A 27,678-nucleotide genomic window follows, 5' to 3' on the forward strand; every position below is an offset into this window, starting at 1 on the left:
CCCAGATGCTGAGCCTTCAGCCTCTCCGGCCACACCCCCTTGGTGGCTTGGCCGACTGACTCCCCTGATAGGGATCGGGGCCTCAGGGCTCCCCCTGCGCTCCTGGTGGGAAGGGCCCAGGCTGGACGTCAGGTCCCCCCTTTACTGCTCTGCAGTCCCAGGGTCCTAGTCTGCCTGGTGGGGTTGCTATAGCCGCCCCGTCTGCTTACATTGAACAGAGGAAGTGGTCAGACAGCCATTTCTGTCTAAAACCAAAACAGTCCAGCTAGGTGGCCATTTGCTGAGTTTTTATAAAGGGGGTGCACCCAGTCGAAGCCGATGACCTGGTGTTGAAAAGCAGAGGGACGTTTCCTTGGGGGGCCCAGGACAGGGTGAGCTGGTGGAGGGGAGGGAAGGGCAGGAGCCCTCCCTGTGGGCTTCAGCCTCAGGCCTGGAAACCTGGGGGTGTGGGAACAAAGTCGGGGGGAAAGGAGACATGTCACAGGGGGACTCCCTTCCCCTTTCGAAGGACTTGCTTGTGAGCAAAGTGAACCAGACTCAGTTATTACAAGGAAGTGGGCATCTGTTGGGGGGGTCAGGGTATGTGGGCAACCAGACAAGCCTGGTGCCTTGGGATCTGCAGGGCTGTGGGGCTGTGGGGAGGTGTGCCATCAGCCTTCTACCCCAATACCTGCCTTGGGTTCCCCAATCCTGTTCAGGCTCAGCTTGCACAAAAACATGGCGTGTGTCGGGCGCCCCCTAGTGGTTGGGGATCCCAGCCTTGGTGGCCAGAGGTCTCCTTGAGACTAGGGTAGGAAAAGGGACCAGGGCATTGCCAGATAATGAGGTTTGCTCCAAACCCATCAGAGGCGTCTGACCCCCATTCTGCCTTTCTAGGAGCATTCAGGATACTCTCCTGGGCAGAGGCTTTTTGGTTCTCTGGAGTCTCCTCTCTGCTCCAACAGCTGGGATACACACCACCCCTACCCCCACCCCCACTGCCCCCAAGCAGGCTGGGACCTCAAAGACCAACCAGGGCTGAAAAGGCCATCAGGTTCGTCCATCCCCCGCTCCTGGCATATTTGCGTAGAGGAAAAGTCCTCAAATTAAGTTTGAGGCCCTAGACTTCTTTTCAGGCCCCATCTCCAATTCTCTGTACGTCCTTGGGGAAGTTCATTAGCTTTCTCTCACCTCCTTCAGGTTCCCCCATCTGTGGGAGCAGAATTCTCCTATGACCCCCCCCCAGTGACCTTTGCCCTCGTGGACTCCCTCTCATTGATAGTGGGCAGAATCTGGATACCTGACTAGTATCCACGAGGACATGGGTTCAATCCCTGGCCTCGCTCAGTGGGTTAAGGATCCGGCATTGCTGTGGCTGTGGTGTAGGTCGGCAGCTACAGCTCCAACTGGCCCCCTAGCCTGGGAACCTCCATATGCCACGGGTGTGGCCCTAAAAAAAAAGAAAAGACGAAAGAGGGTGGGTGGCATCTGAATAAATATGTCGTTCCTGTGATGATGTTCTTACTTGGTGCAGCTGCCCTTTCGAGAGGTTGTCCAGGCGGCCCTGATCTACTCACACAGGCCCCGGAAAGGCAGAGCTTTCTGCTGCTGCTGCGGAAAAGGCGGGAAGAGATTCAGAGCGAGAGGGGGAGGCCATGTGTGGGACACTCAGATGGAGGTGCCCTAGGACAAGGACCTGAGGATGGCCTTTCGGAGCTGAGAACGGACCCCAGCCAACAGCCAGCAAGACAACGGGCCCTCAGTCCTGCTGCCGCAAGGAACTGAATCCTGCTGAGACCCGGGGAGGTTGGGAGAGGCTGGAAGCCCCTAATGAGACTGTATTGATCTCACCCTGTGGGACTGTGCGCCCCGAGCCCAGGCACACCACGCCTGGCCTTCTGAGGCCTGAACTGCGCATGAGATGGATACATGGTGCGGTTTCAAGCCAGTAAGTTTGTGGACATTTGTTTTGCAGCAACGGGAAATGACCATCAACACTGCCTATCCAGGAGTTCCCATCATGGCGCAGCGGTAAGAAATCCGACTAGTATCTATGAGGCTGCGGGTTCAATCCCTGGCCTCGCTCAGTGGGTTAAGGATCCAGCGTTTCTGTGAGCTGTGGTGTTTAGGTCGCAGATGTGGCTCGGATCCCGCATTGCTGTGGCTGTGGTGTAGGCTGGCAGCTGCAGCTCTGATTCGACCCCTAACGTGGGAACCTCCATATGCAGGTGCAGCCCTAAAAACACAACCCCCCCGCCCAAAGCAAAGAAAACATTGTCTATCTAAAGAGAACAGTATGCTAGACACACATGTAGGAGAAAAGTTTAAAAACAAGAAAAACCCATCCCTCCTCCCCAACCCACAGCGGCCTCCACCAGACTGTAGTTTAAATCCATGTTCTTAGGTTTCCTGCCTCTCACCTGAGTTTCCAACGAGCCTTGAATGAGGCCATGTGTATGTCTGAGAAGGGCTGTCCTGATGGCGTTTTCAGAGCAGCCACATCCCACTTTGGCTGCAGAGAGGAGCTCTGTAACCCTCTGTCGGTGGTCCTGTGATTTCTGGACATCTTTAGGGTCAGAAAAGCCATTTTTAAATTTATTTATTTTTTTGTTTTTTTAGGCTCGCATCCTTGGCATATGGACATTCCCAGAGTAGGGGTTGAATCAGAGCTGCAGCTGCCGGCCTACACCACAGCCACAGCAATGTGGGATCTAAGCTTCTTCTGTGACCTACATCACAGCTCCCGGCCACACTGAATCCTTAACCCAGTGAGCAAGGCCAGGGACTGAACCCTCATCCTCATGGATGCTAGTCAGGTTGGTTACCACTGAGCCACAACGGGAACTCCCCAAATGTGCCATTTTCCAGTGTACAATTCAATCGTGTTAATTACATTCCCAATGTTGTGCAACCATCACCACTATTTCCAAACATTTCCATCAACTTAAACAGGAACTCCATATCCATTGAGCAATAACCTGCCACATTTGCCCTCCCGCCAGCCTCTGGTAGACTCTCTACTCTACTTTCTGCCTCGATGTACTTGCCTGTTCTAGACGTTTCATGTAAGTGGAATCAGACAACATGTGACTTTTTGTATCTGGCTTCTCTCACCTAGCATCGCGTTTTCAAGGTTCACGCATGCTATAGGACACCTTACAACTTAAGGAGTTGCCAGCGCTTCAGAGACACTGCCGATCCTGTGGTGTCACGGCAGAAGCTCCAGTTTTCACCTTCTGGCTATTGAGAATAACGTTGCTGTGAGTAATAGCATACAATTATTTGTCTCCGTCTCTATTTTCACTCTTCTGGATATGTAACTAGGAGTGGAAGTGAGGGGGCATATGGTAACCTCTGCCAGGTTTTGCGTGGGCCAGTGAACTAAGAATGGCATGGTAGGGAGTTCCTGAAGTGGCTCAGCGGTAACGAATCCGACTAGTATCCATGACGACTCGAGTTCGATCCCTGGCCTCACTTAGTGGGTTAAGGATCCGGTGTTGCTGTGGCTGTGGTGTAGGCTGGCGGCTACAGCTCCGATTCATCCCCTAGCCTGGGGACCTCCATATGCTGCAGGTACGGCCCTAAAAAGACAAGATTAAAAAAAAAAAAAAAAAAAGAATAGCATGGTAGACAGAAAAATGGCCCCCAAGACGTGCATGTGCTAATCCCCAGAACCCGTGAATCGGTTACCTTCCAGGGCCAAAGGGGCTTTGAGGATATAACCAAGTCAAGGATCTTGAGATGAAGAAATTATTCTGCATTATCTGCTTGGGCCCAAGGTCATCGTTCAAGGGAGATGGGAGGTCAGGGTCAGAGGAGCTGTGATGGCAGGAGCAGAAGCTGCAGTGCTGTGCTTTGGAGAGGCGGGAGGGACCAGGAGCCAGGGGGTACAGGCAGCCTCTAGAACCTGGGAAAGGTGAGGAAATGGGTTCCCCCCAGAACCTTCTGAAGGAATGCAGCCCTACTGACAACTGGATTTTAGCCAGATATAACCCATTTGGACTTCTGACCTCCTGATAATAAATGTGTGTTGTTTTAAGCCACTTAGTTTGCGGTAATTTGTTACAGTAGCAATAGGAAGCTAATAGAAATAACTTTTATGTCCCTTCCAGGCAGTTTGCTGAGGCCTAATTTAGAGCAAAAAGATGAGGGGGAAAGTCAGGGGCCTAGGACCAGAGGGGTTTTGCTGAGCACTCTCAGAGGGCTCCAAGGGCACAGAGAACAGTTTAGGAGTTGGGGGGGGGTAGGGAGAAGGGGTTGGACTAAGTGGTGTATGGAGCCTCCTGGGAAAGGAAAACAGCTGGAGTTTGGTGACTTCTTGTGCTGCTGAAGCAGGGCATTGACCAGAGAGAGCTGGCCTGGGGGCAGTGATGGTATTTCAGGCCTTGGGGCAGGAGCAGCTGAGCCAACGTGGGGTGGGGACATCTGAGACAGCAGAGGGCTCCAGATGGCATGGCGCAGAAATGGGGAGGCCAGTTTGAGTGACAGTGTGCTCAGGCTGGGTCAAGGCAGTTCTGTAGGAGAAGAAAGAGCAGGGGCCAGGCAGACTTGTCCCAGCTCTCATCATTCATTCACTCAGGCACTGTGGACAGTGATCAGGGCATACAGTTGGGTGGCTCTGTATCCTATGTTGTCCCCACATGCCATCCTTCCTGTCCACACAGGGAAGCCCCCCGGGGACTGTGGTGTTACATGGTCCAGGATCTGTACTTACAGAAACAGCCCAGCAGCTGACTTTGAAGGATTGGAAACTATACCCGTAAAAGGGCTAGGCATCTGCAAGATACTCGGAATATCTAAGAACAATAACGGTTCCTACTAAAACCAGAAATCCTTGTCTTGAGTAGGAGTATTTCAATTAGAAGGCGCGATTTGGGCGGAACCTGGAAGGCGAATAGGTTTGAGGAAGGCGGTGGGCAGGAGGGAGGACATTCCAAGGCAGGCGCGGTCTTCCTGAGCCAGGGGCCAACCTCCAGGAGCCTGGGGAGGGGACGCAGGAAGGAGGGGGGGGCGGAAGCCAGCCGCCACGGTGTTCCCCACCCCCAGGCCTTCACCCCTAGTAGAGAGCGCACCCTGGCGGAGGAGCAGGTCCCGCACGGGCTTCGCCACGAATGGGAAGCTGCAGCCTTCCGCCTACCGCGGCCAAGCTGGGGCGAGGCTCGGGCCGTCCAGCCTCCCCGCAGAGGGGTGAGAGGTGGAGACCCCGCAGCAGCCACCGGACCTCCCGGCCGCGCTGGCAGCCTGCCTCCGGGGCCGCTGCCGTCCTGGCCCGCCTCCCTTCCCTCCCCGCCAGGGCCCCTGCTTCCTAAGGCAGCCCCAGGATCCCAGGCGCCCGGCGCGCCCCCCTTTGCCCTCCCTTCCTTGGCTCCGGGATTCCCAAGCTCCGGAGCCCAGGCCAGACGGCCAGCAGCGGGCAGCTGGGCAGGGAGGGAGTGAGGGAGGGGGCTGGCCGGCCTCTGAAGTCGGCCCCAAGTTACATGTGGGAAGCGGTAGCTGTGACGCAAGTTTCCAGGGGGCCCTGGGCTCGGAGGGAGCGCGCCAGAGCGGCTCCTCTCCGTGCAGTTGCAACCGTGAAAAAAGCCCAGAGCAGCACCGCAGGCCACCTTCGCCTTTGCCGGGCCCAGCTGCGAGCCCCCGCACCCCGAGGGCGGCCAAGCGCGCAGGGTCTGCACCCGGCGGTCCCCGCCGGACCCCAGGCGTACAGGCTGGGCTCCCTCGCAGTGGCTGGTCTTTTTTTTTTTTTTTTTTTTTTTTTTTTTGCTACGCTTGCCAACCTGTCAGCTGATGGACCTCATCACCCATAGTGGCGCATGTAGCTCGGCCGCAGCTCGCTCCATTCACGCTGCGTCCCCCAGGAGGACCGGCGGCCCCCGCACCCCCAGCTGGGGGGTAAGGCCCTCAGACCCCGACCGCCACTCGGCCCTGGGGGCCAGCGCCCCTCTTGCCCCAGCCTCGCGCCGCCCTGGGGGCGCTGCAAATAGTCCTTTGTTTACATGCAATTCCTTACTCCGCGGAAGGAGGCCGGGGGAGTGCTGAGTTTTCACCAGCTGTTTCCCGCCTTGAAACAGACATCTGATCAGCTGCAAACACACACACACACACACACACACACACACACGCACATACACACGCCCGGGGAGGCAGGCCGGAGAGACCTCCCTCCCGCCCCTCCCGCCCGCCTCCCTCCCCTCGCCGCCGCCGCAGCCAGCATCTGGGACCGGCCGATTCTGCACCTCCGTCCGGCGCTGCCCTTTGATTCGGATTTCCATCTTGCATTCTCCGGCGGACCGCGGGACCTGGCTCGTGCAGAGGAGGGGGGCCGATCGCTATGGAGTATTTCATGGTGCCCACTCAGAAGGTGCCCTCTTTGCAACATTTCAGGAAAACAGAGAAAGAAGTGATAGGAGGGCTCTGTAGGTGTGTACTCCTCCTCCCCCTCACCCTCTTCCTATGATTGCAGCCCCTGGCCAGCCCGCTCCGGCGGGCGCGCGTGTGCGCACGCATGGCCCGCGCCGCGGACCCTCTCGCCTTTCTTAGCCGCCGGGGCGGCTGCAGTCCCGCGCGCCGGGCTCGGGCCTCCCAGGGACCCTCCTCTCTCGGAACGTGGGGGCCCCGAACGGCCCCGGTCACTTTTGTCCGCTGCAGGCGGGCGAGTCGCGACGTTTGTAAATTGCAAACAGACCCACGTGGTTCTGCAGCAGTCCCGGCCATGCTTGGTGCTGGTGGCTTTCCCCCCCGCGCTTCCTCCTCCCCCCTCCCGCGGTGGCTTCCTTCCTCTCCCTCCTTCATCACTCTCTCTGGGCGCCCCCCTCCAAGGGGTTCTGGGGGGGGCCTGGGGCGCGCGTGGGGCCGCGGCGCTGGCGGCTACAATGCAGCCACGCCGCGGCTCTGGGCGCGGGGGGGCGGGGAGCCGGTGGTGTGAGTGTTTGCAGGGAGCTGGGCTGCAGCGGGGTCTGGGGGCGTGCTGGAGTTCGAGGGTGTGAGGGGGGTGCGGAACCCGAGGGGCCGGCGCCGCCCGCCGGGAGCGCTGTGGACCCTGGCACGTTGGCGGCCGCCAGCTCGCTCGCCGCCCGCGCCCGGGCGCTGTTTACTAGCGAGGCCTGGACGTGACTCTGCAGCCCTCTTGGAGTAGGCGGACCTCCGCGCGCCGCCAGGCGGGAGCTGTAGTTCTGGGCTCCGCGTCCCTACGGCATTGTGGGAGTTGTAGGCGCGCCAGGGCCACGCTTTCCCCGCACAAAGCTTGGACCCCGCGGGCGGGCTGTTGGAGGCAGGTCCGGTCGGGGGGCTCTCCGGAGAGGGGGCAGCAGAGTCCGCTTTTAGCCTCACCAAGCCGCTGCCTGCAGCACGTGGGTCCCCACTGCAAACTTTCCTGTCTCACGCCCCTCCCCCAGCCATAAACCGAAAGCATCTGGTTGCCCAGCCCGCTACCCAGTTGGGTGGGTGGTCCGAGGTCCGTCGCCCTCCTCAGGAGCCACCTTCTAAGTTTTGCCCGGGATCCTCTGGATCTCCCCTTCCCCGGAGAGTGATGGGTTAGCGGACACTTGTTAAAATTCACATGCCCGCAATTCCGATCTCTAGAAGGGCCCGAACATCTGCAGGTTGAACACAACCGGCAGGATGGCGGCGCTGCATGGGGGTGTTCTCTGCGTGTCCAACTTTGGGACCTGTGGCCCCCTTTCCTGCTCTAGTAGCGAAATGGCTCCCCAGGGCTGGAGCCACGTGCTCTGCCGCCCCGGGGCGGGCAAGGCGGGGATTGAGAGAGGAGGAGCTCAGGGCGGTGTGGCCCAGGCTGGTGGACACCAGGGCCCGTCAAAACCTGTCTGCGGGAAGGTTGCTGCACACCGCCGCCCCCGTCCCAGGGCTCCCACCTTAACTACGCTCAGCAGAGGGGCTCTGAGTGTTGGCCCTTCTCCAAGGTCCAGCTGGAGAGCTTAGCTGTAATAAGGGAAAAGAAGAAAAAATTCGGGAGCTATTAATATGCTGTAGAGACTCCTTTGGGGAGATTTTTCTGAGTCCTTAGCATCTTCCCCCGAGTGAAGTGGCTTTATGGCTTCCTGTGCGGGATGAGGACACAGGTCTGGAAAGGAAGAGATAAGGCAGGTGCTGGGGCTGGAACTTGAACCTTGGTCCCAGAGCTGCTGGTTGCTCAGAGGAGGGTTGGCCAATGAGGAGATGGGTTGAGCTGCCTCAAATGCTGCAGAGGACATGCGGAGACTGATCCCAGGCAGGCTTGGCACCAGAGGACCATAGGCTGCCTGGTCTGGGCCTTGGCCGTGTCCTCCCTGGGCCCCCTAGAACTCTGGCTTGGCTCTGTTTCTGTTCCATGCCCCCCTTGGAGGAGTCCAGCAGACCCATAGGGGTCTCCAGAGTTGGGCCTGCCCAGCTGTGAGATTGTTGTCAGCCCATGCGTTGGGTGTGGGGCTGGGGCCTCTGGGTTTGTTCATTTTCTGGGAGCTGCTGGGTGAGGTAGGAAGCTTGTCACGGATCGGGTGTGAGTTGGGTGGGACCTTCTGGCCGGATATACTGGCTTCTCAGGCAGGTGGACTTTGCTCCATCCCTCGGTGACCAGCAGGGCTCCATGCCTCTGTCGCCCAGACCTGCCAGCGAGGACTGTACAGTACAGTGGGGGCCATGCCCACAGGGGCGCCCGCACAAGCTGTGTGGTTTTGGACCTGTTGCTTAACTGCTCTTAGCCTCTGTAAAATGGGGCTCCGGTGAAGTTTGACTGTGTGTATGGAGAGTGCCTGGTAGCTGATAAAATAGCACCAAATTCGCAGAAGCAGGATCGTGGTGGTCTTACTGTCCATGGCAGAGGGGCAGGGCAGGGTCAGGGAGAGACCAGCCCTCTTCAGAAGGCGGTAGAGAATACTTAGAGGCTTTGGAGTGTGCTGGGTTTATGATCTGGTTTTTACAAGGTACTTTGTGCTGGGATTGAGGACACCACAAGGAACTAAAACCTGCCCTCGTTCTAAGAGCCTGGAGTCGCTTTTTTTTTTTTTTTTTGGTTTGTTTTTTGGTCTCGTCTTTTTAGGGCCACACCTGGGGCATATGGAGGTTCCCAGGCTGGGGGTCTAATTGGAGCTACAGCTGCTGGCCTACACCACAGCCATAGCCACGCCAGATCGGAGCCGTGTCTGGGACCTACACCACAGCTCACGGCAACACGGGATCCTTAACCCACTGAGCGAGGCCAGGGATCGAACCCGCAACCTCACGGTTCCTAGTCGGATTCGTTTCTGCTGCGCCACGACAGGAACTCCCCTAAGAGCCTGGAGTCTCATGGCGCTAAAAGGTCTTGTCAGTTCCCTTAGATCCATGGTGTCTCCTGGAATCCGGGGTACAAACTGGAAAAACAAGGCATCCCATTATCCTCAATCCCTCTCCTTTTTTTCCCCCTCCTCTATCTCTTTTAAACTTCACCTTGGCCCTATGAAGTGAGGCATAGTCCCCCATTTTATAGATGAGGAAACTGAGGCTTCGAGTGAGGAAGTGGCCAAGCTTGGGGTTCCATAGCTACTAAGTGGCAGGACTGGAGTTTCTCCTCGAACCAGTGCGTGGGCCCTTCTGAGGCTGGAGAAGCTGTGGGGAAGGGGAGTTTCTGATGGGAAGAGCCTGGACCTGGCTTGTTTGGGGATGGAGGGCAGGGTGTCAGGCTGGTCGGTGTGAGGGGCATGGATAGCAGTGGGGCGGGCGAGGGCCCTGGGCTGCTCCAGTACCTGCTGCAGAGAGCAGGGGGCCCTTGGGCATCCTTGGTGAGGGGTTGTCGTCTTCCTCCCTCCTGTCCTCTTCTTGGGGTATGGGATAAGCCCTGTGTGGCCTTTCCCACCTCTGACTGTGTAGACGTTGAAGGGTGGGTGTGTGAGTGCCTTAGGGCCCTGCCGAATGAGCCATCTCAGTGGCTCACTTAAAGCTGGAGCCACGCAGGGGAGCCGTGGGAACGAGGGGATACCCACTTGCCCTTGGGCTGGGCAGGAGGGACAGGTCCAGGTTGGGACCTTCACTCGAAGCGTGTGCTTCCTGCTCCTGGGCCTCTGCTTGGGGTGCTGGCTTTATGCCAGCCTCTTGGGGGTACACGGGGAGTGGCAGCTCTGGTCTCGGCACCGGAGGCCCTTCTGCAAACTGTTCCTTGGCCAGAGGCTGCCCAGCCTCAGGAGAGCTGTCAGAAAGTGAGAGAAGTGACACAGTGTCCTCGGACCAGTCCTTACTGCTCACCTGCCGGGGTGCAGGGGGAGTGGAAGCTGATGTGGAGGATGCGGAGGATCTGACGGTTACTGGAAATCATGCTTTCTTCTGCAAAACTGAGACGGAAATGTAAGAGAAGTCCACTTTATCTCGTACCGGAGTTTGGGAAAATGCTAATTAGCCGTCTTTTATGGAAACTCCTGATTGGTCAGCCCTCCACCAGGCGGGACCCCTGGTTAGCCATGATTCCACCCGTCGACCCCTGGTTCGTTTTCATTCTATTAAAGAAACTTCCAGGGCTACTTAGGTGCGTTGGTCTTGATGGCAGCCCAAGTCCCTGTGAGGAACTGTGGCTTCGGGGTGAGGTCTGTTTTCTGGGATTTAAGTCTGCACTAGATTAACCAGCAGCTGGCTCCTGAGCCAGGAGGCTGGGCTGGTGGACTTGGTGGTAAAGGGGATAGGATGGAGCAATTTTTCTCTCTCTCTCTTTTTTTTTTTTTGCTTTTTAGGGCCGCACCCTCGGCTTATGGGGGTTCCCAGGCTAGGGGTCAAATCAGATCTACAGCCACCCCCCACAGCCACAGCTATGCCAGATCAAATCAGATCTACAGCCTCCCCCACAGCCACAGCTATGCCAGATCTGAGCTGCGTCTTTGACCTACACCTGGATCCTTAACCCGCTGAGCGAGGCCAGGGATTGAACCCGCAACCTCATGGTTCCTAGTCGGATTTGTTTCCGCCGTGCCACGACAGAAACTCCAGGATGGAGCATTTGGAAGAGCCAGGATGAACAGGCCCTTGCTCATGCTCATGAGCATCCTGGCGAGAAGGGAGGGGCTGAGGGTTCGCTTCCCAGGACTGGGGTTTCTAGGGCAGAAGAGCTGGCTTGGAGCGAGGGTGGGGTGGTTTCTGGCTTCAGCCTGGGGAGTTGGTGGGACTTGGCCGGAGGTAGTGGGGGCTGGGAAGTTCAGGAGGTGTGTTGCAGTTGTACCCTGCTCTGCCTGGCTTTCGTGGTGTGACTTTGGCTAAGTCACTTCACTTCTGGGCCTGGTCCTGTCCCACCATTTGTCAGGAGGGTCAGAGCTCTCCCTCTTGAGTCCCCGCATAGGGCTCTGGGAAGCAGTGGGCTGTGTGCGTGTCAGCAGAGGCTGCCACCAGCAGGTGCAGGGGGAGAGGGTGTGTTCTGGCCTCTGCAGGTGCCTGTGACACACTGGTGTGGCTGCCTTCCAGAACCCTGGATTCCTCATTGCCACACCACCACCCAACTGGGTGTCCGTGGGAGTCAGACAGGGAAAAATATAAAAATTTCAGTGACTGATGAGTTGACATAATGGTAGCTGCCGCCTGTCTGTCAGGGTGTCTGGCTCTGTGGGATGGTGCAGGGCTCCCTCTGCTCTGTGGCTGAGAGCAGGGCTCTGGGATCAGGGTTCAAGTCCCAGCCCAGCACCCTTCCCAAGTCTCTATGTCTTCATCCCATGAGCCACTAAACTCAGAGGAAGGCTGAGACAGTTCAGTGAGGAAATTCCAACAGAGTGAGTCCTTAGCATATGTATTAAAAACGCAAGACATTTACAAACAATAACTGGTGCTGCGCTCTTCAGGTGGCCCTTCTGGAAGGGTCAGCACTCAGGATGGCCCGGGGTGGAGGTGGGGCTCCTTTCTGACCCCTTACCCTAGGGTCAGCTCTGGCCTTTGGGCATCACCAGGAGGGATCCAGGTACTGGCTGATTTGGGAGGTCTCCCCAGATCTCCCCCAGATGGATCTGTTACCTGGTGGCTTGGCTTCATGGGGACATCTCTTCTTCTTCTTCTTTTTTTTTTTGGCCTTTTTGGCTGTGCCCCATGGCATGAGGAAGTTCCTGGGCCAGGGATCAAACCTGCACCACAGCAGCAACTGGCATGGCTGCAGCGACAATGCTGGATCCTTAACGCGCTGTGCCACAAGAGAACTCCTTCTCTCTGTCTCTTCTTTTTTAAAAAATTTTATGGCTGCTTCCATGGCATGTGGAAATTCCCCAGCCAGGGGTTGAATCCAATCTAGGTCCCAGTTGTGGCAACATCGGATCCTTTAACCCACTGGATCAAACCTGAGCCTCATACTGACCCAAGCTGCTGCAGTCACATTCTTAACCCACTGTGCCATAGCAGGAGCTCCCTCTGCTTCTTCTTCTTCTTCTTTTTTTTTTTTTTTTTGCATTTTAGGGCCGCACGCAAGGTGTATGGAGGTTCCCAGACTAGGGGTCAAATTGGAGCTAGAGTTGCCAGCCTACCCCAGAGTCATGGCAACGCAGGATCCGAGCCGTGTCTGCGACCTACACCACAGCTCACAGCAACGCTGGATCCTCAACCCACTGAGCGAGGCCAGGGATCGAACCCGCAACCTCATGGTTCCTATTCGGATTTGTTTCCGCTGCGCCATGATGGGAACTCCTCTCTTCTCTTCTTTAATCCACCGACTGCCAGGCCTGGGAGCCTGGGCTCAGTTCTGATGCTCATTCCTTCCCTGCAGAAGGCAGGCAAGACGCTGGATGTCAGGTGCCTGACCTCTGTCCCCCTCTCCTCCATCTGCCATCCTGTCACACACCCTGCCCCCCATAGGGGCAGGGAAACTGGGAGAAGTGACGTACCCCTGGCCCAGAAGAAGGGGAGCCAGATGCCCAGCTGTCTGACCTGAAAACTATGTCCCTCTTGCCCTGAGCTCTAAGTCCCATTTATAAAGGGGGGTCATGGGCCCCCTTTCCGATGCTGAGAGGGAGCTGTGTCTCGGGGGGCGGTCTCAGGGAAAGTCTGGAGGTGCTGTGGAGGAGTGGGCTTGCTCTGGACCCCCAGTGGTGGCCGATGTCCCCAGTCTGCTGCCAGCCCATCCCCAGCTGACCACCCTCTCTGAGACCCAGGAAGAGGCCAGGACCAGTCCGGGATCCCTCAGGGAGCTTAGGTAGGACAGACGGGGTGGGCCAGGGGGCCAGGAAAGTTCTCTGGCTGTTGCAGATGTGCGCCCCTCCTACGTTTCCCAGCGAGCTCCTTTTCCCCTGGAGTTGGGCCTCTTTGAGCCCAGGCTCCTCCATCAATGGAACAAGGCTGCCCAGGATCCTCTCGCTGGTCCCCCAGACCCAGGGGTGTGAGCCATGCTGGCTCAGGCCTGGTCCAGGTCACCCCAGGAGGGCCCCTCAGGAAGAAGCCAGGGTTGTGGCTTTGGGTGGGGCCGGTGGCCTCTTCTGGGAGCCCAGCATCTGGAAGCCATCAGGCCGGGGCGGGGGAGTTACAGGAGAGGGCCTGGAAGGGGGGGCCTGCCTCCTCCGGGCCACACACAGGCCCACCCCTGGGGAGCAGTGGCGTTGGGCCCGTCTCTGCCTCCCGCCAGCGCCCCTCGGGCCGGCAGCCTCGCCGCCTTCTGCTGGCTGCCTTCTCTCTCACCCCACTGGCCACTGCTCCGGCAAGATGCGGCCGCATCATATGCAAAATGTTGCCTTCTGCGTGCTGGGAGCCTCGCTTCTCGGGCACAGGGTGGGCCTGCATCTTGGGGTGGGTGGGCTTGGGGGAGAACTATCTGGGGCCGGGCTGGGGGCTTCTGGGAATTTGTGGCTGTGAGGCTGAGAGGGGAAGGACAGCTGCCTCAGTCCTCAAGCCTGCGACCCTGAAGGAGGGGTCCAGGTGTAGAGCAAGGAGTTTGGGGGTGGCCCAGGAGCAGGTGTCTCTGATTATGGTCGGGCCACCTGCATCGGAATCACAGGGATTCTTAGCCACGCAGGTTTCTGGGCTCCACACACACCTGCTGGCCAGGGGGTTACCGTGGTGGCTCAGTGGAAACGAATCTGACTGGCAACCGTGAGGATGCAGGTTCGATCCCTGGCCTCACTCAGAGGGTTAAGAATTCGGCGTTGCTGTGAGCTGTGGTGTAGGTTACAGTTGCGGCTTGGATCTGGCGTGGCTGTGGCCGTGGCGTAGGCCAGTGACTACAACTCTGATTTGACCCCTAGCCTGGGAACTTCCATATGCCTTGGGTGTAGCCCTAAAAAGCCAAAATAAATAAATAAATAAATAAATAAATAAATAAATAAATAAATAAATAAATAAATCCTTGCTGTCCAGACCCCAGGGTCTGGCATCCAGGCATCCATTTTTCACACCCAGGCATCCCAGAGCACACACTTCATCACCCCTGGATCTGCTGCGGGTGTAGGCATCAGACAGCTGATATCTTGCAGCGGGAGGGTTGCAGGTTATACTTGGGGCGCACTGGAGCCAGGGCACGGGGTGGTTGGGCACCGAGCCTGAGTCTGTCTCTGTTCCTGCAGCCTTGCCAACATTCCATTGACCCCTGAGACTCAGCGGGACCAGGAGCGGCGGATTCGGCGGGAGATCGCCAACAGCAACGAGCGGAGGCGCATGCAGAGCATCAACGCGGGCTTCCAGTCCCTCAAGACCCTCATCCCCCACACAGATGGAGAGAAGCTCAGCAAGGTGGGCGAGGCCCAGAAGGACTTCCTGGAGGAGGTGGGGGGCTGGAGCAGGGAGATTCAGGAGACCCTGTCCGCCGGGGTTCCTGATTTGTCCCTCTTGCCCTCAGGCAGCTATTCTCCAGCAGACTGCGGAATACATCTTCTCCCTGGAGCAGGAGAAGACCCGGCTCCTGCAGCAGAACACACAGCTCAAGCGCTTTATCCAGGTAGGGCCCTGCCCTGCTCCCGGCGCCCTTCGCCTGGCATGTGTGTGTCTGGGCCCAACCCCTGGCTTGGGACGGGGATGTGGCTACAGGGCCCTTCTTTCTGCTGACCTGCCTGCTTCCAGCCCTTGCCTCGGCCTGGGCCCTAGTTTAGCCATCATCCGGTGCAGCAGAGTAGACTCTGGACGGAACCCCTGACTTCTAGGAAGCAAGTCCATTCTGCCTCCTTTTCTGGCCTTTGTCTGTTGGATTTGCAAAAAGGGGCTCTCTAGCTGGGTGTGACAGATTTGGGGGGCTGCCGTGGAGCTCCTGTCCCATCCTGGTGGTGGTGGTGGTGGTGGTGGTGGATGTGCTGCCACGGCACACTCACCCACCCCCTTGGGGTCCCCAGGAGCTGAGCGGCTCGTCCCCCAAGCGGCGGCGGGCAGAGGACAAGGATGAGGGCATTGGCTCCCCGGACATCTGGGAGGACGAGAAGGCGGAGGATCTGCGGCGGGAGATGATCGAGCTGCGGCAGCAGCTGGACAAGGAGCGCTCGGTGCGCATGATGCTGGAGGAGCAGGTGAGGTGGGCGGGCCTCCTGGGGGTGCTGGCTGGCTCTGGCCTGCCCTCCCTTTGAGCAGTTATTTCCAGGAGCGCCTGCTTTGTGCCACGCCTCGGAGCGGGGTGTCCGGTGGGGAGCAGAGCCGACAGGCCTGTCTGCTTTGGGGGAGATTAGGCAGAGGATGCCCCTGCAGCTGTGATCAAGGCCACACCGGATTGGTGGGCATCCGGGCTGCTTCGAGAGGGGCTGCCCCACAGCGTCTCCGGAAGTGACCTGAGCTGAGAGTGGGAGGGGGAGTCTCAAAGCTGCCCAAGCAGAGGGAACAGCCTGGGCAAAGGCCTGGGGCTGGAGGGGACAGAGAGGGCGCATGGCATGGGGCGGGCCTGGCGGGACTTTGGAGGACTTTGTCCTCCACCCCGAGGGTGGTGAGGATGGCAGGCTGCTTGATGGGTTTTGCAGCAGGAGTCAGGAGGAGCGAGCAGGCCGACCTCGGTCGGAGCGCGAGGCGCCAGGGTGTGGCCCGGGCCCTGCCCCTGAGCCTGCATTCCCCTGCCAGGTGCGCTCGCTGGAGGCCCACATGTACCCGGAAAAGCTCAAGGTGATCGCGCAGCAGGTGCAGCTGCAGCAGCAGCAGGAGCAGGTGCGGCTGCTGCACCAGGAGAAGCTGGAGCGGGAACAGCAGCACCTGAGGACCCAGGTGAGCAGGAGGGACTGTGTGGCTGGAGCTGGTCAGTGCTTCTGGGTGTCCCAGAGGCCTAAACGTGTAGGGGACCCAGGGCCTAAATCGTAGGGATGCGCCCGCCCGGCTGGCGGTTCCTGGCTTCCCGGCGTCTTGTGTACGGGGGATTTTCGTAGCAGCCCTTGGGGCCTGAGCTGTTATTAGTCCTGTTTCTCTGATGAGGCAATGCAGGCGCAGAAAGGTCCAGTAACAACGCCCACGATCCTCTGTGATTTGGGGCAGGGATTTGAACCCTGGCCATCTCAGTTCAGTCTAAATTCCCGACCACCACCGCTGCATTTACGAGGTGTGAAGTGCTGGCTTGGCTCTGGGGAGGGAAGGGCCATGCAGTCTGAGACCACCTGAAGCCCGGCTCCAGGCCGCCTCTTCTTCGGTTCTTAAAATAAGAGGGGCGGGAGGGGCCGCACACTGGGCCGAGAGAAGGAGGTGGGGGGAGATGGTTTTAGAGAGCAGGAAGGGGCCGCTCCCAGAACTTTTGGAGGGAGACTGAGGGCCTGTGCCCCTCTGCAGCTCCTACCCACGCCGGCCCCCACGCACCACCCCACGGTGATCGTGCCGGCGCCCGCGCCCCCTCCCTCCCACCACATCAACGTCGTCACCATGGGCCCTTCCTCCGTCATCAACTCTGTTTCCACGTCCCGGCAAAATCTGGACACCATCGTGCAGGTACCTGGGCTTGGGGAGGCGGCAGTGCCTGAGGGTCATCCTCTGGGATTGGCCCTTTGACAGGAGGTTCGAAAGTGGGGGATTGGAGGGAATGCACATGAGTCTTGGGCATTGCAGGGAGGAGGTCTGGAAGCCAGATGGGTCTCCTTTTCTGCATCTGGGGTGAGGGGCGGCATGGGGTGGGGACGCAGGATGGCCCGGAAGACCTCATTCCTTCCCCCCATATGGTGTTTGCTGAGGGGGTCCTTTGTTCCTGGAGCACCCCCCCCCCCCCCCCGCACAGTTCCTGCATTAAGCTTTTGGGCTCGTCCAGGACCTGGGATGGAGGTGGAGATGGCATTGGCTGGGTGGGTGACAGTGAAGCTTCCTATGCAAGGGCAAGAAACTAGATGATCAGCTCTGAGGGTCGAGCCTGCATCACTGCTGGGCCCAGGCTCGGGCAGAGTCCCCTTGGGAAGCTCGACAATAGCACAGAGAAAGAAACAACAGAACCCCAAACGCCCAGACAGAAAAAAGGCCCATCAACCCCCAGGACTTGAGGTTCACGTAAATCTGACAAATTGAATAATCAAATGAATAACGGAGGCGTTCTTATTGTGGCTCAGCGGTGATGAACCCCACTAGTAGGATGCAGGTTCGATTCCTGGCCTCGCTCAGTGGGTTAAGGATCCAGCATTGGAGCTGTGATGTAGGTCACAGATGCGGCTGGGATCTGGGGTGGCTGTGGTTGTGGCTGGCAGCTGCAGCTCTAGTCTGGGAACTTCCATATGCCCCTGGTGCAGCCCCCTCCCCCCAATTCAATAACAGAGACCTTCCCTAAGTGAACAGATAGGCTCTGAAAGGCACATGTGAGCGAGAGATGCTTGTGACTTTCCCAGAGCGGGTCGGTGTCTCTCCTCTGAGCAGTTTGCAGCTAGGCTGAGGGCTTCCGAAGTTTTTTTCCCTGGCTGTGGCTCGCTGCCGCTGCCTCTAGGCTCACTTCTGGACCTTTGTGGGTGTATGTGTGTGGCGGTGGCCGTCCACGTGGCCCTGCCATGCTCACGGCAGCCTCTTCCGCAGGCGATCCAGCACATCGAGGGCACCCAGGACAGGCAGGAGCAGGAGGAGGAGCAGCGGCGAGCGGTCATTGTTAAGCCGGTGCGCAGCTGCCCGGAGGCGCACGCCTCCGACACCGCCTCCGACTCAGAGGCCTCGGACAGCGATGCCATGGACCAGGGCCGGGAGGAGCCCGCAGGGCACGGGGGGCTTCCCTGACCACCCCCCAGCCCTCCTCTCCCGTCTGGGGGCTGGAGGGGGCGGGGCAGCCACGGGAGAGCCGAGGGCCACTGAGAGGAATTTTTACAAAATTACGGCGTCATTTGGGTCTCTTTTATGACCTCCTCTTCAATACTGTAAATCGACCTTGGCGTGAAGCCACCGAACCCGAGGTCCGGGGCTGGGGTGGCAGGCGCGCGGGGGAGCACCGGGGCTCCTGGGGCTGGGCCTCGCCCCGGAGGCTGGGGAAGCGGCTGCGGAGGTGCCTGGCCTCTCTCCGCCACCAACGCATTTTTTTCACTGAAACATGTTTTTAAGAACAGGGAAAAATCAAACAAAACCCCAAGGTATGTCTGCCCCCCGCAGAAGCAGCCCTGCGACTGTCGGTTTTTCACTCCCCCTCCCTCTCTTTTTGGTGTCTTTTCCGCTTTAAGCACTTACATGGGTTGGGGGTCAGGCCGGGTTGGGGGTCCGGGGGTCTCTGTTGCTTCTCGGTTGGGGTTTGCTGCTGCCCTTCGCCCCTCTCCTCCCCGACTTGTCTCAGCACTAGGAATCGCCACTCGCCACCGCCACGGCCCCCACCTCTCTCTCCAGGTTTCCTATCTTCCACCCTAAAAATGTCTTTATCTCTCTCTTTTTGTTTTGTTTGTCATTGGTTCTTTTTTTTTGGTTTTGGTTTTGTTTTTGGTTTTGTGTTTTTTTTTTTTTTTTTTTTTTTTTTTACAATTTTGAGGTCTTTGTGTTCAAGGAGAAGCTATTATATTTTGTTAAGAAAGTGGGGGGAAAAAACCCAAGAGGCCACCGTGCCTTTATAAAGAAACAAAATAAAGTTTGTACTTTGTTTTTTAGCTTCTGTGTCTCCTGGTTGTGTGCCGTCCTGCGGAGCTGGCGAGGGCTTCCTGGAGTGGAGCAGGGGCGCGGGGAGCGTGACTCCCCTCACTTGTCCGTGGCGTTATGATGAGAAACCGGGGTCCTCGGATTCCCTGCGATTACTCTGGGTGTTCTGCAAAGATGGGAGATGGTGTTGGCGGTGGGAGGCAAGGAGAGAACGAACAAGTCAGCAGCAGGTTCCTTCTGCTAGAGAAAGTGTTGCAGGACTTAGGTACAGCGAAAGGAGACACCCGAGGCCTTTTGCCAAGAAGCAGCGTTTAGTTTATTCGTGCGGGCACTGGCTCAGCGGATTAATATCCAAAGGCTGAACCCATAACGCCGTGGGGCGTCGCCTTATATACCCCCCCCGTTAGGTTTCCCAGTACATCTAAGCCCCTTTGTCTCCCTTATACGGTAACATACATTCTGTAATTTCTGAGTTATAGCTACACCAGCGCCCATGGATACAGGTTATGTTACATGGTTATAGAACTGCGCATGCCTGCTCACAGATGCTGGTGTTGCAAGTTGGCTTCCCTTTGTTCTGGGAGGGCCCTTGCCCCTCCCCCCTGCAGAAGGGATATTCACAGGTCCTGACTGATCCCTAGGCTTTGCAGCTTCCTTGGCTTGTGGAACCTCTCTGAACCTCAGTACCCTCTTCTATAGAAGGAAAGGGAGTATTCCCTTATGGTGTGGTGTTTAAGAGCTCAGGTCTTCCAGTTGGTCTCCTGGGAGTCAGTTCCACCTGGGGCAAACCACTTGGTCTTTGAGACTCAGTTTTCTCTTGTGAAAGCTGGGACTCGTAATGACCCAAGGGCATTGCATCTTAATCCTCCATGACCAGATACTGCTTTATAATGTGTCCCTCTTGACCTGCTTGTCCTCGGGTACATGGGCCGGAACCTACAAACCCCGGAAGTTTTCAGTAGCATTTGCTACATGGCTATGTTGTACAATCATCACTTCTAACTAGTTAGTTCCAAAACATTTTTATCACTCCAAAATGAACCCCTTACCCATTAATCAGTTTGTCCCTGTTCCTGTTCCTCTGAGCCCCTGACAACCACTAATCTTTTTTTTTTTTTTTTTGTATATAAAGAAATGACAGTGTAATTTACCTTTGGCAAAAATTCATGCTTTTTAGTTTTTGATTATGGGAGGTTTTTGTTTTTGGGTTTTTTTTTTGCCTTTTTGCCTTTTCTAGGGCCGATCCCGAGGCATATGGAGGTTCCCAGGCTAGGGGTCAAATCGGAGCTGTAGCCGCCAGCCTACACCAGAGCCATGGCAACAGGGGATCCGAGCCGCGTCTGCGACTCACACCACAGCTCAGGGCAATGCCGGATCCTTAACCCACTGAATAAGGGCGGGGACCGAACCTGCAACCTCATGGTTCCTAGTCGGATTTGTTAACCACTGAGCCACGACGGGAACTCCTTTTTTTTTTTTGTCAGAGTTTTGACAAATGTATATAGTTGTGTAACCATCACCACAGTCAAGATATAAATTAGTTTCTTTGTCCCCGTGTTCTATGTTCCTTTGTGGTCCACCCAGCCCTTGGCCCTATGGTTCTTATGGTTTTGCCTTTTCTAAAATGTTATATAAGTATATTCATTTACAATATATGACATTACATATTTAGCATTTTTTTTCATATTTAGCTTTTTGAGTCTGGCTTTTTTTTTTTGGCTGCCTCTGGGGCATGTGAATCAAACCTGGACACAGCAGCCGACCACAACACATCAGTGACAATGCTGGGTCCTCTGCTGAGCCACCAGGGAACTGAATCTGGCTTCTTCCACTTATCTTTTTTTTTTTTTTTTTTTTGTCTTTTGTCTTTTTGTCTTTTGTTGTTGTTGTTGTGTTGTTGCTATTTCTTGGGCCGCTTCCGCGGCATATGGAGGTTCCCAGGCTAGGGGTTGAATCGGAGCTGTAGCCACCGGCCTACGCCAGAGGCACAGCAACGCAGGATCCGAGCCGCGTCTGCAACCTACACCACAGCTCACGGCAACGCCGGATCGTTAACCCACTGAGCAAGGGCAGGGACCGAACCCACAACCTCATGGTTCCTAGTCGGATTCGTTAACCACTGCGCCACGACGGGAACTCCCACTTATCTTTATTACTGTAATTTTCTTTGGGGTTGTATCTAAATTTACATAAATTAAATGTGTTTAAGAGGAAGCGCTTATCTAATATCTGAGTGGGAGATTTGAGCGACCCATCTTGGCCAGATTCAAGGTGCATCCCACAGGTTCCACGCAGCTAAGAGGGTCAATAGAGGGCGCTGTGGAACCAGGAGGTCTAGCCCGGCAAGGACAGAGGCTCCGCCCCCTTCCGGTGTCCGCGGGACTGCTCAGTTCCTATAGGCCAGAGGCGGGGGCTCGGGGGCGGGGCCATGGGAATACCCTCCCCCTCCCCCCGACCTGTGGTGGCGCGCCCTTCGACGGTGGGCTGAGGCGGAAGTCAGGGGCGCGGCCGCGGCCCCGCCCCTTCCCGGACTTGTCCCGCCCCACCCCTCGGTGCGCATGCTCCTTGGTATCTCAGGCCATCTCGCGCGCACCCGACAGCACACGCTCCTTTGGCCTCGCCCCTGCCCCGCCCCGCGCGTTCCCACGCACGCTCCGCACGCAGACGCCGCCATCGTGCGGCTTCCGCTTGTCGCCCGCACAGAGGCGCCCGCCGACTTTCTCTTGCGTCTGCTGGGCCCTGGGACGCGCTCTGCGGTCCCGGGTGGGGGCGCTCGCGCTACCCGGCGGAAGTCCGGCGCGTAGCACACGTGACTTACGATGGCCTGGAGGCGGTGGTCAAAAAGGGAGCAGTGCCATTAATTTTAATAACACTTGTAGTGGTAATCCACAGTGTCTGGAACGTTGACATTTCGGCACAGGTGATGAAGAAAACGCGCAGGAAATATAGCGTTCTTGTCTTCCTGACGAGTCTGGGAGCTCTGTGTGCCTTTTGCTCTGACCTCACCTTGGTGGGCACGGCCGCGGGTCCGGCCTCAGCAGCCCCGCGTGGGGTGGCGCGGATCAAGGCTTTGTGGGCGCGTGGGCGCCAGGCCTGGGGTTCGGAAAGGGCACGATGGAGAGTGCGGACAGTGCCCTGGGAGGAGGCATTGGAGAAGACGTCGGAACCCGGATCACAGAGGGCTGCCAAGTCACACTGGGAAGCTTGGGCTTTCTTTTTTGGTGAGGGGGGGTGTCTAGGAGAGACGGTCAATGCGAAGTTAAAAAAAACTTTTTTTTTTTTTTTTTTAAATCTTTTTAGGGCCTCACAGGCGGCACATTGGAGTTCCCAGGCTAACCAGGTTACCCAGGCTAGGGGCCCAATCCGGGCTGCAGCTGCCAGCCTACGCCTCAGCCACAGCAACGATGCGTCTGTGACCCACACCACAGCTCAAGGCAACCCCGCCTCCTTAACCCACTGAGCAAGCCTAGGGAATCGAACCGCATCCTCTTGGATCCTCGTCGGGTTCATTACTGCTGAACCACCACAGGAAATCCTGAAAACCAAGTTTTTATGGAAGTCCTGGATAAACATATGCTCAGAAAAGGGCTCATCGCTGAAGGCTTTAGCTCCTTGAATTGTCACAAACTGAATAGACACCCAGCAGCCAGCATGCACCAGGCCCTCAAGTGATTTATTTTTAAAACTTTTTTTTTCTAATTTTGGAAGTAGTTGTAGAAATGTACAGGAAGGCCCCACCCTTCACCCAGCCTGCCCCAGGGCTAACAGCCAACAGATGAAGAAGGTGGAAACCAGGTAGTTGCTGTCGCTGCCAGCTTATTCAAAATTTACCAGTTTCACATGCGCTCACCTGCGTATGTGTGTGTACAGTTGCTCTGTACCGTTTTGCCACAGTGATTTTTTTTTTTTTTTTGGTCTTTTTTAGCCGCACTCGGGGAATATGGAAGTTCTCAAGCCAAGGATGGGACCTATGCTGCCACAGTGACTTGAGCCTTGGAAGTGACCATGCCGGATCCTTAACCTGTGAGCTACCAGGGAGCTCCGCAACAGTGATGTTTGAGAGCTGGAGTTGAGAAGCATCCTCACCAGTACTTGATATTGTCAGGTCATTTTATTTTTCAATTTTTTTTTTTTTTTCCAACCAGTCGGGTAGGTGTAGGATGGAATCTCACCATGGTTTTAGTTTCCATCACTGTAGATTAGTTTTGCTTATTTTAGGTGTTCATTCAAATCATACGGGATATATGATCTTTTTGTCTGGCTTCTTTTTTGTCTTTTTGTCTTTTAGGGCCGCACCCGTGGCACATGAAGGGTCCCAGGCTAGGTGTCCCATCGGAGCAGCAGCCACAGCAATTCAGGATCCAAATCCGCATCTGCGACCTACACCACAGCTCAGGCAACGCCGATCCTTAACCCACTGAGCGAGGCTATGAACCTGAGTCCTCAGGGATGCTAGTCAGGCTCTCGAACCGCTGAGCCATGATGGGAACTTCACATGTGGCTTCTCTTAATATAATTCTTAGAAATTCATGTATGGTTTTGTGTATATCAGCCATCAATTCATTTTTATAGCTAAGAACATTGCATTACATGAATATACCACAGTTTGTTTAGCCAGTTACCTAACAATGGACGTTTGGGTTATTTTAGTAGATACTGTGCCCCAAATAGATGGTGCCAGGCTATTGATTCTGTCACCACTGTGTGCTGTGGCAGAGTGGCCATGGAGGGACATTCTAAGCACGTGCCGCTGACCCTCTTTGGGGGTGGGTTCTTCCGGGAGGGGCTAGGCGTTCTTGGTTCCCGGTGGCCTCCTGCTCCCTGTTTTAAGGTCTATTTTAGGGCTTAAACCTCCCGGGAAACGTAAGTCCGCTCTGATCTCTGGGATCATCATACTGTGTCGTCTCTGCGAAGATCCTTAGAAGAAATTCCTGTCGCGTTTCAGTAGCAGACACAATTTCACTTCTCGCGAACAGTTGGTTTGTTCTTATTTTAAGGACCCTGAATTGGCACGTGATCAAGTTACACACATGTGAGGCCTTAGGAATGTAGTGCGGTGGTGTGCTTTTGTGTCAGCCTGGCCCGTGGCTCCATTTCGTGTGCCTGCCTTTGTGTGGTTTGCTTCTCCTGTGGCTTCCAGTTCTTGTTTTCTGCGTGCGCTTGATGACTATTTGGGAGCCATCTTTATGCTTTTCCGGCACAGGGTGGGTCGTGAGCAATCAGTGCTGCTTGTGCCCCGATTTGGGGGCGTCCCTGGCAGCAGAGCAGTCGCCTGGCTCTGTGACACGTTCGAAGGGCTGTCTAGCGGAAAGGAGGACCTTCCTGTGACCTTGGCCTCCTTGGCGGTTGGTGAACTGGCCTCAGCCCAGTAGGTAAAGCACATGCAAATCCTCCAGCCACCTCTTGGAGCTGGCTGGCCATGCCGTCCTTCTCCTCAGAGTTTGCTGTCTCTGGCTCTCCCCATCCCACCCGAGCCCACGCCTCCATCCCTTCTTTATCCAGCTGCTTCTCTGTACTTTGCTGGATGCTGCTGTCCTTGGCACGTTTGTCTCCCCCCCTCTCTCTGGAGTTCTGCTTGTCCTCCCTCGCCCTGCGAGTCCTGAGCAGGGGCTGGGGTTAGTGCCATTCCCTGCCTCGGTCCCTTCTCTCCTCTTGCCCTGCTGAGTTGCAGGTTCTTGCATTGATTGACACGAGCGTGTGGTGCCCAAGAGGAGGGGGTAGGACTGGGGGCTGTGGGGCAGGAAGGGCCCTGAATCTGGCAGCTGTAGGAAGGAATGAGCTCCCCAAACGGTCTCTCCCCCCACCACACCCCTGGTGTTGAAAAGGAGCTGGGGTGACAGCTGCTAAGTTGCCTGAATTAGGGGGCCTAGGTCCAGGTTTCCCTGGGTGCGGCCTGTTTCCGTGGCAGCCTCAGGATCAAGTTAAAGAGGAAACAGCGGTGCAGTGATTCGAGAAGGCTGTGGGAGCCGCACACATTCCAGATTCAGTTCTGTCTCACATGGCCTCCTGGCCTGTGGGGAGACAAAGAGGATGCTCTGAAAATCTGAAAGAGAACTGATGAAAATCAGTTCCCTTGCCAGAACGAGGGATTGCCTGGGATGGATGGGCGCTGGGGGTTAGTGGGGGGCTGCTTGTTTGCAATCACGGGGCGAGGCAGTCTCCATACTCAGGGGAACCTCGAGGTGTGTGTCCCTGGCTTCCTGTGGGAAGATGGAGTGGCCAGTGGGGCGGAGATCCGGAATCATGTGGCTGGTTCTGGGCCTCATGTGGCGTTCACACAGCAGTTAGTGTTCACTGGTAGTGAGTTCCCTGTCACTGGAGGTGTTCAAACAGATCCCTGTCAGCTAATGTGGGAGGGATTCCTGCATGGGTGGGGATTTAGGTCCTTGTAAGGAAGACGGCTTCTAATGGCTGAGATAAAGGGAAGGTCCTCTCTGGGAGGGCTGCTTGCTGCCCTGTGTTAGTGTCGAGTACAGAGCAGATCCAGACGCAGGGGCCTGCGTTGTCAGGGTTTTGGCCTTCCCAGCCCCTCAAGGAACTTTTTTAGGGCTGCACTCATGGCACATGGAGGTTCCCAGGCTGGGGGTCGAATCGGAGCTGTAGTCACTGGCCTATGCCACAGCCATGCCAGATTCAAGCCGTGTCTGTGACCTACACCACAGCTCACGGCAATGCCGGATCCTTAACCCACTGCGCGAGGCCAGGGATTGAACCTGCAACCTCATGGTTCCTCGTCGGATTCGTTTCCGCTGAGCCACGTCGGGAACTCCTCGAGGAACTGTTTGACATAGGGATTGATCTAGCAGGTCATTTGCCAAAGAGGCCCCAGACTGTGGGAGGGCAAGGACCCTTATGCTCTGCTGAAGTCTATTACGTGTGTTAGTGTTATGCCTAAAAAGCAATGTATATACTTTGGGGTTATTTTGGCTGCATCTGAGGCATGCAGTTCCCGGACTAGGGCTAGAACCTTTGCCACCGCAGTGACCCAAGTAGTGACAGCATCGGATTCTTAACCCACTGTGCCACCAGGGAACTCCAAGGTATATTTTCTTTTCTTTTTTTTTTTTGTCTTTTTGCCATTTCTTGGGCCACTACCGTAGCACATGGAGGTTTCCAGGCTAGGGGTCCAATCGGAGCTGTAGCCGCCAGCCTACGCCAGAGCCACAGCAACGCAGGATCGAGCCGTGACTGCAACCTACACCACAGCTCACGGCAACGCTGGATCGTTAACCCACTGAGCAAGGCCAGGGATCGAACCCGTGACCTCATGGTTCCTAGACGGATTCGTTAACCACTGCGCACAACGGGAACACCCCCTTTTTTTTTTTCCTTGTATTTTCTTTTCTTTTTTTGTACACACCTTAATTAAAAATATTTTGGAGTTCCTGTCGTGGTGCAGTGGTTAACGACTCCCACTAGGAGCCATAAGGTTGCAGGTTCGATCCCTGCCCTTGCTCAGTGGCTTAAGGATCCGGTGTTGCTGTGAGCTGTGGTGTAGATCACAGACGTGGCTCGGATCCTGAGTTGCTGTGGCTCTAGTGTAGGCCGGTGGCTACAGCTCCGATTGGACCCCTAGCCTGGGAACCTCCATATGCCGTGGGAGCAGCCCTAGAAAAGGCAAAAAGACAAAAATAAATAAATAAATAAAACTATTTTGTTGCTTCAAAATGCTAGCCTCTGAGCCTTTGGTGAGTCATAAGCTTTTTGCAATAGTCTGAGCGGAGGAGAGGGGATGGCAGTGCCCTGGGGGATGGGGGGTGAGACCAGCGCGGAGATTTCCCAGGGCTCAGTGAGGCCTGTGGGAATGTAGGACCTGAGGGTTTATCTTCAACTGAGTCCACCTTCCTTTTTAATCTCTCTTATTTTCCATACGGAGTGTTTTTTTTTTTTATTCTTCGATTTTTTGAAAGTTGTGATAAACGTATGTACTTAATGTAGAATGACCATTTTCACCGTACTGTTCAGTAGCATTAAGTATACTCAGGACGTTGTGTGACCGTTACTACCATCATTTTTTAAAAATTACTCAATGAATTTTGTTACGTTTATGGTTGTGCAACAATCATCACGACCAAATTTTAGAGCATGTCCATCCCAAACCCTCAGAGCGTCCCCCCAGCCCCCACCTGTCTCCTTTGGAAACCATAAGTTTTTCGAAGTCTGTGAGTCAGTATCTATTCTGTGAAGAAGTTTATTCTGTCCTTTTTTTAGATTCCACGTGTCAGTGAGAGCATTTGATGTCGGTGTGTCATTGTCTGACTGACTTCCTTCAGCATGATAATTTCTAGGTCCATCCATGTTGCTGCAAATGCTGTTGTTTCTTTCCTTTTAATGGCTGAGTAATATTCCATTGTGTTTATGTACCACCTCTTCTTGATCCACTCCTCTGTCGATGGGCATTTAGGTTGTTTCCATGTCTTGGCTGTTGCAAATAGCGCTGCAGTGAACATTGGAGTACATGTGTCTTTGCGAGTCATGGTTTTCTCTGGATAGATGCCCAGGAGTGAGATTGCTGGATCAAATGGTAGTTCTATTTTTAGTTTTCTGAGGCATCTCCATACTGCTTTCCACAGTGGTTGCACCAGTTTACATTCCCACCAACAGTGTAATAGGGTTCTTTTTTCTCCACACCCTCTCCAGCACTTATTGTTTGTAGACTTTTTGATGATGGCCATTCTGGCCGGTGTAAGGTGGTACCTCACCATGCTGTTTTTTTTTTTTTTTTTTTTTTGTCTTTTTGCCTTTTCTGGAGCTGCTCCTGCGGCATATGGAGGTTCCCAGGCTAGGGGTCTAATTGGAGCTACAGCTGCCGGC

The 27,678-nt window shown here is 55.9% G+C and overlaps 1 protein-coding gene across 4 annotated transcripts; it reads left to right on the forward strand.

Annotated features, from left to right (window-relative positions):
• TFAP4 (transcription factor AP-4) lies at nucleotides 1,790–18,875 on the forward strand. 4 transcript variants are annotated; one of them, XM_021086701.1, is made up of 8 exons: nucleotides 1,790–2,010; nucleotides 3,098–3,239; nucleotides 14,457–14,622; nucleotides 14,729–14,827; nucleotides 15,216–15,386; nucleotides 15,925–16,065; nucleotides 16,618–16,773; nucleotides 17,833–18,875. In XM_021086701.1, exons 3-8 carry the CDS (start codon nucleotides 14,548–14,550, stop codon nucleotides 18,025–18,027), a joined length of 837 nt encoding a protein of 278 aa, XP_020942360.1. In that variant the 5' UTR covers nucleotides 1,790–2,010; nucleotides 3,098–3,239; nucleotides 14,457–14,547; the 3' UTR covers nucleotides 18,028–18,875. The 4 variants fall into 4 exon arrangements, with proteins under 4 accessions (XP_020942360.1, XP_020942357.1, XP_020942359.1 ...); XM_021086698.1 differs by lacking the exons at nucleotides 1,790–2,010; nucleotides 3,098–3,239 and adding an exon at nucleotides 5,751–6,337; XM_021086700.1 differs by lacking the exons at nucleotides 1,790–2,010; nucleotides 3,098–3,239 and adding an exon at nucleotides 6,173–6,396.

The sequence above is a fragment of the Sus scrofa genome, chromosome 3 (genome assembly GCF_000003025.6).
Source record: "Sus scrofa isolate TJ Tabasco breed Duroc chromosome 3, Sscrofa11.1, whole genome shotgun sequence".
Classification (NCBI taxonomy): Eukaryota; Metazoa; Chordata; class Mammalia; order Artiodactyla; family Suidae; genus Sus; species Sus scrofa.